A 15,257-nucleotide genomic window follows, 5' to 3' on the forward strand; every position below is an offset into this window, starting at 1 on the left:
TTAAACCAGGGAGCCATAGCCACTGGATGGCAGTGATAGAAGAGGTGAGGAAAGAGGCTGGACACCATCTTGCTCTGTCATTGATTCCCAGTACTTAATCTGTGTAGAAGCTATAATCTCTCCCTCCCTGTTTTCAGCAGTGATGGAATATTAAATTCCTCTTTTCATGCCTGCATTCTTTTTTTTTAAAATTATTTATTATTTATTTGAGAGAGAGAGAGAGAGAGAGAGGAAGAGGCAGAGAGAAAGGGCATGCCAGGGCCTCCAGCCACTGCAGATGAACTCCAGATGCATGTGCCCCCTTGTGCAGCTGGCTTACGTGGGTCCTGGGGAATTGAACTGGGGGCCTTAGGCTTCACAGGCAAACGCCTTAACAGCTAAGCCATTTCCCCAGCTCCCATGCCTGCATTCTTAATGTCTTACAAAGCATTTTTGTTTTTATCATTCTGAAATTCTTCTCTTACGAGTCCCCATCCTGTTCTGGTCACCTTCCAGGCTGCCTCTGAGTTTGTGAATAGGTCTTTTGTGGATCCTGAGTTAAGTATTGCTCCCAGTGCAAGCTGACCAGCATTGATGAAGGCTCTCTGATATAGTTCTCTACTCTTCCTCTTCAACTATTTTTAATAATGGTTAAGGAGAACATGTATCTCATTGTCTTCCATTTAGTGATTCATAGTATTTCCCTTTCTTCTTTTTCCCTCCTACCTTGAGTCCTGGCCATGAAATTTAGATAAGGCTGTGAGAAAAGTGGTTCAATCTCTTTCCTCCCCTTGAAGCAATAATTATGTGTCTAGGTGAACCAGAAACTCCAGCTTAACACAGGTGAACCTGTTTACCACCCCCCTCCCGCTGCCCCAATCCAGTTAGGATCTTAGAACAAGACTGTACCCTTGGTCCCATCCCCAGATCTTTCTGTGCAAAATATAAGATTTTTATACTGGCCAAGCAGTTATCCTTTCCTGCCTTTCCTTTCCTACATGGGCCCAGCCTTCCTAGAAGGGAAATCATACTGCTCTTCCTGTCTGAGGAGAAGCATGACTACAGATGGCCTGTTTCTGTTCTCCTTTTGTCTCCAGACCCAGAGGAGCACTGCTAGGCAAGTGATCAAACAGAGATCTACATTGTAATCTTTATCACTTAGTAACTAGGAGAATGGGCTTAATTTCTACAGACCTGTTTCCTCAATTGTAAGTGGAATCTGCCTTTATGATGCATATATGAGCATGCAGATATGTTTATTTGAGGATTGCTGCATGTAAGAGCCTCACAGTGGTTAGAAACATCCTCTCCCCTACCCACAAGGCAGGGTCTCAACTGTATCCCAGGCTGACCTTGAACAACTTACTCTGTAGTCCCAGGCTGGCCTGGAACTCATGGTGATTCTCTTACCTCTGCCTCCCAAGTACTGGAGTAAAAGTATACACCACCACACCCAACTCTCCTTTGCTTTTATTATTTAGGAGCTGGCTGGATATTCTCTGACATTTCACTTTCTTTTTTCTTTTCAAAATATTTTTATTTATTTGTAGCTGGGCGTGGTGGTGCACACCTTTAATCCCAGCACTTGGGAGGCAGAGGTAGGAGGATCGCTGTGAGTTTGAGGCCACCCTGAGACTACATAGTGGATTACAGGTCAGCCTGAACTAGAGTGAGACCCTACCTCGAAAAACTTAAAAAAAAATCATTTGCAAGAAGAGGAAGGGGAATAGATGCACCAGGGCCTCTTGACACTGCAAATGAACTCTGATGTATGCACTATGTGCATCTGGCCTTATATGGATACTGGGACATCAAACCAGCAAACACCTTTAAACTCTGAGCCATCTTTCCAGCCCCAACATTCACTTCTTGGTCTTTGGTCCTCAGAGTCAGAAAAACCAAAAAGGGTTGCTACAAGTTGCTTTGATCATGATGAGAGCATGGCTTTAGGTTGCATCTTTAGGTCCTGGATTTATTCTCAGCCTCCAATCTCTAAGACACAGACTCCAACTTCTCATGGTATAGCCTTGAGTGTAGGACATGCTCAGTTTCTCATTTTCTTCCTTTCGCTTATAGCTGTCTTAAGGGCCTTTAGCATCACTGAATATTTCTTCCTCCTCAAATGCTATAGGCATCAGTGTCAACCAGCAGGGTAGATCAGCATTCCACTGGATTTGCACCCTGTGCCAGAAGATCAACATGGTGGGCGAACAGGCCAGTGTAGAGATAGGCAGGAAGGCAATCAGGCCTGGAGTTTGGTTTCCTTGTAAGAATTTCTCTGTGTATATTATGAGGACCAGTCTGTAGCCCAAGAAAATGGGAATCTTTTATTTTTCCTTCATGTTGAAAATGCCCTGGGATCTGACAGCAAGGCAGCATACTCTTACCCTCAAGTTATCATAGGCTTGGATGGCAAGTACGTGTGTCTGCATATACCATGTTGTATGAAGTACAAGGTCTTGGTATATCACCTTGGCAGCAAGAAAGTTGAAATGATTTTTTGTTTTGTTTTGTTTTGTTTTGTTTCATGGTAGGGTCTCATTCTAGCCCAGGCTGACCTGGAATTCACTATGTCATCTCAGGGTGGCCTCCAACTCACAGCGATCCTCTTTCCTCTTCCTCCTGAGTGCTGGAATTAAAGACACACACCACACACCCAGCTGAAATGAATATTATTATTATTATTACTTTTTTTTTTTTTTTTGGTGTTTCAAGGTAGGGTCTCACTCTAGCTCAGACTGACCTGAAATTCACTATGTAGTCTCAAGGTGGCCTCAAACTCATGGTAATCCTCCTACTTCAGCCTCCCAAGTGCTGGGATTAGAGGTGTGTGCCACCACACCTGGTGTGAAATGATTATCTTTTTTTAAGTATTTATTTATTTGGGGGTGGTGAGTGTATATGGGCATGGTGGAGTCTCTTGCTGCTGCAAACAAACTCCAGATGCATGTGCCATTTTATGCATCTGGCTTTATGTGGGTACTGGGAAATTGAATCCAGGCCATTAGGCTTTGTTAGCAAGTGCCATTAACCACCGAGCCATCTCTAGCCTGGCAGTGGTGATTTCTGTTAAGGGAAGTGGAGAAGACATGACATACTGATGGCAGGAAAGACTTTCTTCCTAATATGACATTCTGTCTGGAGTGGTGGTACATAGAGAAGGTGGCCTCTTCTGCTGTGTAGAATGGGTTCCTCAACTTGAGGTGGTGAGTTTAAGTGTTTATGCTTTGCCAGAGGAGAGTCTCTTACAGATCCTTAAGTGGGCAGTGGGGTACTTTGTGTAGAAGCTTGATCTAGTAGGGAGTGGGGAGAGTAAGTCCAGCTCAGAGTCTGCCCTCTAGGCAGAGGGGAGGACCTGAGCCAGGGTGAAGGAAGACTTCAAGGAAGGAGGTGGCTGGCCTATTGGGTTGGTTTGGTAGTCATGTGGGTGACAAATGAGAGGAGGAAGTTATGGTGAGCTGTGTCACTCCACTGTGGCCTCCTGGAAGAGTTAAAGGTTTTTTTTTTTTTTTAATGTTTTAGTTCATAAAACATTTATGCAGCTAAATCAAGCTTTGATGTGATATTATTTAAGAACTAGTCTTTTAATGTTTGTGAGCTGGGTTTGCTCATTTAAGCACTTCTTCAAACTGCTGCAGCAAAATCAAGATTTAAAAGTTTGGGGGAAGATAGCTCGGTGCTAAAGACACTTGCCAGCCTGCTAGCTCAAGTTTGATTCCCCAGCACCCACATAAAGCCTGACACAACTCAGCACCAGAGTCTGTGATCCCAAGGTAATAGGCAGCCCAAAGAATCTGGAAGCTTGCCAGCCAGCTAGACTGGTGTACTTTGTAGCAGCAAAACAAGATACTCTGTATCACAAGGTGGCACATGCATCTGGAGTTTGTATGCAGTGGTTAGAGGCCCTGGCACACCTATATTCTCTCTCTCCCCTCCAATAGAAAGAAAGAAGAAAGAGAAAACTGTCTCAAAAAATGGTAGAGAGAACCAATAGTTAGTTCTCTGAGCCCCCCACACACACCATGGTGCACATGCAAATTTCAAAAACATTTCAGGGGCTTTATATTACTTCAGAAGCAATCTCCTGGAGTGGGTGTCTGTTTTGACTTTCTAGCTTGCAGAAATAGTGGTTGAATCCTACTAGAACCATCACAGACCTTAAACTTCAGGTGCTGCTTATTCCTGTGAAAAGAAGCACTGGGTATACGCTCCTATCTTCTTGTAGACAGTGTCTGCAGTACCATTTTAGAAGAGAGTGGAATACCATTCTCTAATGTGGGCTTTGTGCTGCTAGCCTTGGTTATGAGTTGAGGTTGGGTAAGTGGACATTTTTTCTGGTTTAGTTCTGAAGTAAGCAGGGTGGGTCAGGCTCACTGTGAGGACTATGAGGCTCTCTGCTGGCACTAAGGCACAGAGTAAGGTAGGATGGATGCAGTGGCTATGAGCATCACTACACAGAACTTTACGATAGCTGATTCTGCATCAAGTTTTCCTCACTAGAGTGAGGGGCTCATATCCTGTAGGATACCTTCAGCTCGGGTTCTCGGTGTACTTCATAGGCTATCACCTGGGCTGGTAGCATTTTACAGAATGCATTGCTCATAACAACTCAGTGTTTACAGTAAGAACCTTAGAATTAATTTAAATTTGATATAATGTAGTATTTGATTATTATAAAAGTTAAATTCTTATTCCTTCTGTTCTTTATCTTAGTGAATGTTTGTCTTTAGAGTGTACAATTGAGTGTAGATACATTTGCTTCTTTATAGATAGCTTCCTAGTTTAGCTGCTGTTAATGTTTTACTTTGCTCTCAAGTTGAAATTTTCAGTGGCATTAGAACTCTGAGTGAGATGTGTTTTCCATTAAAAAGAAAAATCTAAAGCCAGGCATGGTGGTGCACATCTTTAATCCCAGCACTCAGGAGGCAGAGGTAGGAGGATTGCTGTGAGTTTGAGGCCATCCTGACACTATTACATAGTGAATTCCAGGTCAGCCTGGGCTAGAGTGAGACCCTACCTCAAAAAAAGAAAAAAAAAAATCTCTAGGGCATGGTGTTGTATGCCTTTAATCTCAGCACTTTAGAGGCAGAGGTAGGAGGATCACTTGTGAATTTGAGGCCAGCCTGAGACTACATAGTGAATTCCAGGTCAACCTGGGCTAGAGTGAGACCCTACCTTGAAAAACCAAACAGCAACAATAACAACAACCACAAAAATTTCTTGTGAGGGGGTGCTCAATGGGTAAAGTGTTTGCTGTGCAAGCCTGAGGACTTGAGGTTGGATTCCCAGCACTGCCTAAATGCCTAGTATGGTGATGTGTGCCTGTAATCCTAGTGGTAGGGAGGCAGAGACTGGGAATCTCTGGCTCACTGACTAGCTGGGTAACCAAATCTGTCAGCTTTCGGTTCAATGAAAAAAAAAAACTGTCTCAAACAATAAGGTGTAGAATAACTAAGAAAGACTATCTCTGGCCTCCACATGCAAGTGCACTTGAAAACACATATACTTTACATATACACACATGTGTGCGTGTGTGCACACACACACACATCTCTTGCGTTTCCTTGCAGGCTTTGATGGATTCTAATCTTCCAAGGCTACAGTTAGAACTCTATAAGGAAATTAAAAAGGTAAGCCTTTACATTGTTGAAAAGATAGTATTGCTCTACTGTATGGAGCAGTGTATGAAATTTAATCTTTAAGTTGATACGCTAAACTGTTAGAAGGAAATGCTGTTTGGGAAAGTAGACTTTATTGTTTCATTTTTCTTTAGGAATAAATTTACCTTTTATTTTTATCAGATGAGATTGAAGTTTAAAATGGCACTTAATTTAAAAAAAATTTAAAAATTTTTTTAAATTAAAAAAAATATTTTTATAATTGAACCTCTCTGAACCTTAAAAATCTCTGAGTTACAAGATATTTTACATACTTCAATGGGCTTTTCTCTGAAAGTGGACTAACAGTGAGACTGGTGAATGTGGCTCTTAAATGTAACACATTGCTTATTAAACTCAATCAGAATGGTGCTCCTCGAAGTTTGCGTGCTGCCCTATGGAGGTTTGCTGAGCTGGCTCACCTGGTTCGACCTCAAAAATGCAGGTAAGGAGCTGCATGTGGTAGTTCACGCCTTTAATCTTAGCACTTGGGTGGCTGAGGTAGGAGAATCACCATGAGTTTGAGGATACCCTAGGCTACAGAGTAAGTTCCAGGTCTAACTGGGCTAGAGTGAGAAGCCCTGCCTAAAAACAACAAAACAAACAACCAAATGTAGGTAAGTTTAACCTCATGGTTATTTAAAAGTTTTTTTTTAACTCTCTAGCTCCTTCCTGTTATTTGTATTTCAGTGCAAGTGTCCTTTTGTTAGAGGTCTTCCCTGTGTACTCTGTCTAAAGTTGCCTGCTCTACCCTGTCCCTGTTGATACTGCCCTGCTTATCTTTCCTCTGTAGTACCAATCTCAGAAATACTTCTGTCATTCTGTTAGTGTGTTTACTTCCTGTTCCTTTACTCCCTAAAGGACCTATTTAATGTGTTCTCCACAGCAGCAGGGTCTCATCATCTTTTCTGTTCTGCAGCCCCAAATTGGTCAGTGTCTGCACAACATACTTGCTTGAAATAAACATACTTGTCAGGCAGGCATGGTGACACATGCCTTTAATCCCAGCACTTGGGAGGCAGAGGTAGGAGGATTGCCATGAGTTCGATGCCACCCTTAGACTCCATAGTGAATTCCAGGCCAGCCTGGGTTAGAGTGAGACCCTACCTCGGGAATAAAAAAGATACTTGTCAGATGTTTCAAGGTTGAAGTATCATCTTCATTATCAACTCTAGCAGTTAGTGAAAAATAAACATTTGTTTAGTACATGGGTTTAAAAGATTAATGTTGAATTGTGTATATAGTTGTAACTTGTTGAAACATTTCTTTTCTCTCCCCCTCACCCCCACATGGTGCTGAGGATTAAATCAGGGCCTCATACATACATGGTAGTCACCTTTCATGAAGCCTCATCTCTAGCCCAATAGTTCTGTCTTAATGGATTGAGAAACAACAGAAGTATGGTTTTCATTAACTCCTTCCTTTTCTCCTCAGCTGGCAGAATGTACCCATGTCCCAGAGACCATCAACTCTATCCATGAGAAATTAGTGTTATATGACTCCATACTAATAAAAGAGCAGTGACTCAGTTGAGGTTTTTTAAGTAGGAATCTTAGGTGGCTACAAAGGTAGAATTACTTTCTATAAATTCCTTTTTGTTTACTGTGCTTGCTTACTTTTGGTTTTATTTTGGTGATGGGATTTGAACCCAGGGCCTCAGCCATGCTCAGTGTGTGCATTTTACCTTGAGCTACATTCCCAACCTAATTGTCTGTAATTTGAAATTTTTTTCGTATTTCTGAAGCAACACATCTGTAGTAGACAGCTCTACAATGTTAGGATGAACATCCAACCACATACAGTTTTATAGGAGAAAAGGACTTATTTCAGGCCTACAGATTCAGGGGCATTTCCATCAATGGTGGAAGAAGCTGCTTCCATGCATCCAATCAGAGAGCAACAACCAAACAGCCAGCAGCAAACACCAAAAAAAAAAAAAAAAAGAGGCATGAACCAGCAGCAAGCAGTATCCCCCATAGCTCAAACCCCTTTGCATGCCTTTGGGCTGGAATTCCAGGAGTGGCCTCCAGTGACACCTCTAATAGCCAGGCAGCTGGAGAACCAAGTTACAAGCTTAATAAAAAAACACTTGATTCTATGGGGGACACCCATTCAGATTCAAACCACCACAATATCCCAGGTTCACATAGCAACTGAAGTGACCTTAAAATAATAGAATTATCTGGTGTTTCCTTAAGTTAATCTCTCTTACTCATTCTCTAGTGCTATTCATATAAAATCTAGGCTCCTTGCCAAGGTCCTGGGTCTTTACTGGTCCATCACCTCAGACATGCTGTGTTGGCTTGATTTTAGTTCTTCAAACCTAATTTAGATTTATCTTCCTTCTGATAACTAGCTTATTTTTTTTCCCTTCATGTCTCAGAAAAAAGTCACCTCATTAGTGAACCCTATTTCCAAATTTTGCTGCTGCTTGCCTCACAAAATGGTGTCAGTCTGTGGGCATGCTTGTCACTTTCCTTGCCAGTAGGGGGCCCAGGCTGTATTGTAGCAGGCACCCCAACATTGGGCTAAGGATTGTGCTCAGTCTCCTGACTTTGGTTTTCTGTCCTGTTGCTCAGTCCTGGAACTCATGGTGATCTACACAAAACACACACACACATGCGCACACACACACAAATAAAAACATTAAAAGATAAAATATTCTTACAGTTGGCATTGCTTTCTTTTTAAAAATTTTTTTTTGGTTTTTATTTTTATTTATTTGAGAGTGACAGAGAGAAAGACACACACACACACACACACACACACACACACACAGAAAGAGAGAGAGGGAGAGAAAATGGGCACGCTAGGGCCTGCAGCCAGTGTAAATGAACTCCAGGCGTGTGTGCCCCCTTGTGCATCTGGCTAATGTGGGTCCTGGGGAGTAGAGCCTTGAACCGGGGTCCTTAGGCTTCACAGGCAAGTGCTTAACTGCTAAGCCATCTCTCTAGCCTTGGTATTGCTTCCTAATTAAAATATATTTAGTATAACTTACAGTTTTGTACAAATAATATTTAAACCCAAATTATTGCCCTGTGTAACCCATGTGCCAAGATGAAGGACATTTGAATTTCATTGCGTTAATGCCTCCTATTTCAGTTGAACACTGTTTTGTCTCCAATAAGGACCATTTTGCATATAAAACTGTGTTTTCCCTTCAGGGGAGACCTGGTGAATGATGCATGTTCCTTTTGCACCTACAGGCCTTACTTGGTGAATCTTTTACCATGTCTGACTCGAACAAGCAAGAGACCTGAGGAATCAGTCCAAGAGACCTTGGCTGCAGCTGTTCCCAAAATTATGGCTTCTTTTGGAAATTTTGCAAATGACAATGAAATTAAGGTATGATTATTGCCTCCAGTTATAGGCGTGAATGCAAATAGATGGCAAGAATGAGTCAAGCTTAGGATGACTTCTAGAGGGCTTTCATTTGAGAATGTTCTGGAGCGAGTTAGCTGGGATTTCACCATCACCATCTGTGTCTTTTGGAGATATCCTAAGAACTTCTTTCCACTTCTATTTTCTTCCCTTCCCTTCCCTTTCCTCCCCTCCCCTTCCCTCCCCTCCCCTCCCCTCCCCTCCCCTCCCCCCTCCCCTCCCCTCCCCTCCCCTCCCCTCCCCTCCCTTCCCCTCCCCTCCCCTCCCCTCCCCTCCCCTCCCCTTCCCTTCCCTTCCCTTCCCTTTTTTTTGAGGTAGGGTCTCACTCTGGCCCAGGCTGACCTGGAATTCACTATGTGGTCTCAGGCTGGCCTTGAATTCACAGCAGTTCTCCTACCTCTGCCTCCTGAGTGCTGGGATTAAAGGTGTGCACCACCATGCCCAGCTCTCCACTTCTATTTTCCATCATAGTCTGAACACTTGAGCAAGAAAGTGGTTTATAGATACAAATTCAAAAGGCACTTTCCCAGAAAGGACTAGTTTTGGTGAACTGGATTGGTCCCTTGGCCTATCTGAGAAAGAGACTGCACTAGGCCTGCAGAGAGGAGTGACAGATACTTGGTGAGCCTTGGGAGTATAGATGTCCTAAAGCCACTGTGGTCCACTTGGTTTCCTTTTTACTCTGAGTCACAACAAACCACCTTCACACGCCTGTATTAGTGGGTTTTGGTTGTGTTAGTTTTGTTTTTATAGTGTCCAGAAACTGACTTTGTCACATGGCATTTGGATTCCAAGAATCTTGGCATCGATTTTATTTTATTTTACTTTATTTTATTTTGACATCAGTCTTGAGCTCAGCAGCCCTCTTGGGAAGGAGTGACCCTCAGTAGAAAGAGCCATTTAGGGTCAGATTTATTTGGATTGGGATTCCCTTCCTTTTTGCTAGCTCTTACCCTTTTTAGGCAAGTTACCTAATAGGTTTCAGATGTGTACATGCATAGCACTCTGCTGAGAGAGAAGTCAATGCATATGGGCTGAGTGTGGCATGGGACAGTCCATAGAAAATGCTCAGATGGTAGCTCTGACTGTTGGTCTTGTGCATGACCTTGGATGTTGGTTCTGTTACATAGCCAACATTTTCATGTTTCTTGTGTTTGGTTCTGGAGAAATCTTATTTAGCAGTCTATAATCCATAGTACCACTCAGCAAGGAGAAAACTGCAATAATATTAAACCATATGAGACTTAGAAATACACTTGACATCCCTGGAACTTCAGCATCCTCAGGCTCTAACAAGCAGTAAAGAACAGATGGGCAGCTCCAGAGCTTGATCTACTTGCTGACCTCAGGCTCAGGGCTTTTAGGATCCATGCCTAATGTTTTTTTTTTTTTAATTTTTAAAATTTATCTTATCTATTGGGGGGGGGGGCAAATAGAGAATGAGGACACCAGGGCCTTCAGCTGCTACATAAACTTCAGACTCATGTGCCACTTGTACATTTGGCTACATGGGTCCTGGGAAATTGAACTGGGTCCTTTGGCTTTGCAGGCAAGCACCTTAACCGCTAAGCCATTTCTCTAGTCCTTCATGTTTATTCTTAATTGATGTGATCCTAGCTACTAATGGTGGATGTCTTCCTAGGCACATCCCAGCATGAGCCAGCCTCCTGCTGCCTGCACCGTTTTTGGCGTGTTAGTATCTAGCTCATCTTCCCACAACTGTCTGTCTGGGCCTTCCCTTACACAGGGTCTGTGGTAGGCAGTTGAGTTGGGTCGTCTCCCCTCTCTCCCACATCCTTGATGCTTTATTTATAGACTAATTGCTAAAAATATTTTTAGCCTTTTCCCTTGGTATACATCTTATCTGGCATTACTTTATTAATCTTAGTTCTACTTTCATATAATACTGCTGCTACTTCTGGGTTTTTCTGAGACAAGGTTTTATTGTGTAGCCCAAACTCACCTGTGTACCAAAGTAATCACTGTCTCACCAAAATACATAACTGAATTTGAGGCTTCTGAGGGCTGTGGGGTGTCCTGAGAGTAGGACTGCCCATTTTTCATCTAGCTTAACCTCTTGGCTGTTCTTTTCTTGTTGGTATAGTGTCTAATTCTGGCCCAGGCTGACCTGGAACTCACTCTGTAGCCCTGGGCTGGCCTTGAACTCAAGGTGGTCTTCCTACCTCTGGCTTCCCATCTCTGTTGAGGGGAGTTGAGCCAAAGGAGTTCTTTAAGATGCTAGAATCTTTTCTTATAGATTCAACTGTTTTTCTGAGATAGGTTGACTGGCTTTTCCGCATAGTGTCTGGGAGAGGAATTGTAAGTAACATGCCACTGGGGTAGTCTTTTCCCTCTCAAATTCCAAAAGCTTCCCTTCCTTCCCTTCTCCTCCCACATAGCCACTAAGACTTGATAGTCCTCTGAGACCCAGTTTGAACAACACTGTTGAAAAAATTGGAAACCATGTGCCAGTTGATTAGTTTGTCCTAGTTTGGGCATATCCCTACCAGTTCCTAATCACATTTGGTGTTTCTCGGTGCATGCCTGAGGCTGTGCTCAGTCATGGCTCAGAACATGGTTTACATGATGGGAATGGATGGTGTTTGTAGGTAACAGTGGCCATATGAAGGTAGCTAGGGGACTACCCCTTTTAACACATTGTGAACGCTTAGGGTCCCACTATTAGAATTAGAACAGATTCTCTGTGGGCTTGCTCTGGAGATCACTGAAATTGTGGGTAGTATATTGCTATGTCTAGTCAAGTCACAGATGTTCCCACTTGCAGATGAACCAACGTGGAGGATGTCTTTTAGTCATGTCAGTAGCAATTACTCAGGCCAAACATTACTATAGTTACCTAGTGCTCTTTTACTTATTTATTAGTTACTTTATTACTCATGCCCATGTATGTATGGCATATATACATAGTGTATTACATATTTGTGTGCAGTTTTGTGTGCCCTCCAAACATGAGGCCAGAGTAAAGTGTTGGGTGTCGCTGGGCATGGTGGTGCACGCCTTTAATCCCAGAATTCGGGAGGCAGAGGTAGGAGGATCGCCGTTAGTTCAAGGCCACCCTGAGACGACATAGTATATTCCAGGTCAGCCTGGGCTAGAGTGAGACCCTACCTTGAAAAACCAAAAAAAAAAAAAAAAAAAAAGTTGGGTTTCCTTTATCACTCTAACATGTTTGAGATGGATGTCTCTCACTAAACTTGGAGCTGCTGTATTTTGGTCAGTTTGGCTGAGCAACAACTCCCAGTAACTGTTCTGTCTCTATCTCCCTTTGATGGAGGTTTTAGGAATATGTGGGCACATTTGGCTATTTTTGTGAATGGTGATCAAACTGGGGTCCTTATGCTTGTGCAACAAGCCTGCTGAGCCTTCTCTCAAACCCTCATATTTTTTGTTACCTTTTTTGTTTGTTTGTTTGTTTGTTTTATTCGAGGTAGGGTCTCACCCTAGTCTAGGCTGACCTGGAACGCATTGTGTAGTCTCAAGGTGGCCTTGAACTTATAGCAGTCCTCCTACCTCTTCCTCTTTAGTGCTGGGATGAAAGGCATGCACCACCACATCTGGCTTGTTAGCTTTTAAAAAATATTTTTGTATTTATTTTTTGCGAGTGCAGGTTGAGGGGAAGGAGGGAGGGATATGTACCAGGGCCTTCTGCCACTGCAAATGAACTCCAGATGCATGTGCCACTTTGTAGATCTGGCTTTACATGGATACTGGGGAATTAAACTCATTCTGTCAGACTTTGCAACCTAAGCTATCTATTAGCCCTTGAGCTTTTCAAATATGTATATATTATTATTAGCCTTGTCCCTGAAGACTTTGGGTACAATTCTAGATACTGAGACTCCTACTGTCACAGAGAACATACTGTTGAACAAGTTAGTAGTGTAATTTATAAGGAAATAAATAGATGTCAACAACTATTGGCTATCTCAGATATGAGGTTTTTGATTCAGCTTTGGGAAATTTATCAGTTTGTTCACAATTTATGCTTGGCCAAGAGTTTGGAGCTCTTGATTCACACCTAGTTGTGAAACATGTGAAAAGCACCACAGGAACCTCCTGCTTTATACTTCTGGGTTTTTCTATCACAGGTTTTGTTGAAGGCTTTCATAGCAAATCTCAAGTCAAGTTCTCCTACGGTGCGCCGGACAGCAGCTGGCTCAGCAGTGAGCATCTGCCAGCGTTCCAGGAGGACACAGTACTTCTACAGCTGGCTCCTAAACGTGCTCCTAGGTAAGGGGGTAAATTGCAAGCAGCCTAGTCTTAGCACATACTTAAAATAGACCTCCGAAGAGTCTTTAAGGCCACATAATCCCTTGGTATTTGCCAGTGGCTTTCTTAAGGTGAACTGTGTAGATGATGTTGCACACTCATATGAATACTTTGCTTGCAGATGCAGCAGTGCCCAAGGCTTAGCTGATGTACAGTTCCACCTACCTTCCTGTCCTGGCCCTTTATATATAAGGTTGAGAATATACCTCAGATCCCTATGGTCACTGTATAGGGGATCTGAAAATTTCTCCCTTTGTTTGGATAGATGTGGAAATCAACACTAACATGCTGGAGTGAGCATGTAGACATTAGATATAACTGTAAGAGTTTTCAAAGTTAAGAACATGATTAACCTGCAAAACCATTCCTGGATTGAGGCACACAGCCTGCATTTTCAGTCCTGTGTCAGACTTACCCCTTACTAATGGCCTTATTGTAGATTTGTTGGGTTGCTCTCCTCTGTTGACAGCATGTGTCATGGTTCTCTGGAACAGTGGCTTAGCTATTATGTCTGTTGGCTGCTTTTGCAGGTCTTCTGGTTCCTGTGGAGGAAGAACACCCCACTGTCCTGATTCTTGGTGTGCTGCTCACTTTGAGGTATCTGGTGCCTTTGCTGCAGCAGCAGGTCAAGGATACGAGCTTAAAGGGCAGCTTTGGGGTGACACGGAAAGAAATGGAAGTCTCTCCTTCTACAGAGCAACTTGTCCAGGTAGGAGTGACTCTTAACTATTTACTTTAATAATAATAAACACAAAGACCCAACTCATTTGGAGGAGAAGCACAGTGCTGAGAGTTCATAGGATGGGTGCTATGGCAGGAATGCTAGGGATCAATGTGCACTACACTGTTACAGGATTGAGCTCTGGACAGATGCAGGAGAGAGACGGAGTTCTGGCCTTAGAACTCCCTAGTCTTGTGATTCATAAGCCTTGGGTTCTTATGTACTTGTAGCAAAACAAACAAACAAAAAAAAAATTGAAAAACACAGACTCAGAGTAAGTTACAGAGAATATGTAAGGGAGAGCAGAAAAAGGAGAAAAGCAAAACCAGAAAGCCTTGCAAGCCAAGAGGATTTCCTTGCAGGGAGGGGAAAAGGGAAAGACCAGAGGGTGAAAAAGTCTTTCCCATGAGGAAATAAACCTTTTCTGGTCAGGCCTAGTGTTTTTAATCCTAGCACCTGGGAGGCAGAGGTAGGAGGATCACTGTGAGTTTGAAGCCAACCTGAGACTTCCAGTGAATTCCAGGTCAGCCTGAGGTAGAGTGAGACCCTTCCTCAAGGAAAAAAGAAAAACTAAAACTTTCTCTGACACACGTAGTTTGGTTCCGTTTGTCACCTAATTAGAATAAGCCTTATTACCAGGCTTATGTCAGAAGGTTTGAACAAAGAGGTTCTAGGGCCCGTATGTGGGTTATTAGAGATGATGATGATGGTGGTGGTATGGTGGTGATTATCATAATTATTATTTTTTTAGTATATATTTTTATTTTGATTTACTTATTTGAGAGTGGCAGAGAAAGAGGCAGAGAGAGAGAGAGAGTGAGAGAGAGAGAGAGAGAGACAATATGAACACTCTAGGGCCTCTAGCCATTGCAAACAAACTCCAGACGCGTGTGCCCATTTGTGCATCTGGCTAATGTGGGTCCTGGGGAATCAAGCCTCAAACCGGGGTCCTTAGGCTTCATAGGCAAGTGCTTAACCACTAAGCCATCTCTCCAGCCCCATAATTATTAATAGTAACTCAGTGGGGTGGTTTAAGAGGGGAGGGAGAGTGAGAATGGCAATGCAATGCCTAGATGCTCACTGATCTGCAGCTGAGGTGGTTGCACTGGTTCAGAGTGAGGTGGTTCAGGAGGGGAATGGATCAGGAACCAGGAGACTTAGGGATGCCATGCTGAAAGATAGATGTAGGGGACCTACACCCAGATCTGTGCCAGGAAATGAAGACAGAG

At 43.0% G+C, this 15,257-nt stretch overlaps 1 protein-coding gene across 4 annotated transcripts in view; it reads left to right on the top strand.

Moving 5' to 3' along the window:
- The window catches only part of Htt (huntingtin), a 164,378-nt gene that overhangs the window by 25,560 nt on the left and 123,561 nt on the right, over nt 1-15,257 (top strand). For all 4 annotated transcript variants that reach the window (XM_045161563.1, XM_045161565.1, XM_045161564.1 and 1 more), the window contains exons 4-8: nt 5,550-5,609; nt 6,002-6,081; nt 8,843-8,981; nt 13,127-13,268; nt 13,838-14,016. In XM_045161563.1, the coding sequence (XP_045017498.1) occupies nt 5,550-5,609; nt 6,002-6,081; nt 8,843-8,981; nt 13,127-13,268; nt 13,838-14,016 (600 nt within the window). The remainder of the gene's footprint in view (nt 1-5,549; nt 5,610-6,001; nt 6,082-8,842; nt 8,982-13,126; nt 13,269-13,837; nt 14,017-15,257) is intronic.

The sequence above is a fragment of the Jaculus jaculus genome, chromosome 11, assembly GCF_020740685.1.
Source record: "Jaculus jaculus isolate mJacJac1 chromosome 11, mJacJac1.mat.Y.cur, whole genome shotgun sequence".
Classification (NCBI taxonomy): domain Eukaryota; kingdom Metazoa; phylum Chordata; class Mammalia; order Rodentia; family Dipodidae; genus Jaculus; species Jaculus jaculus.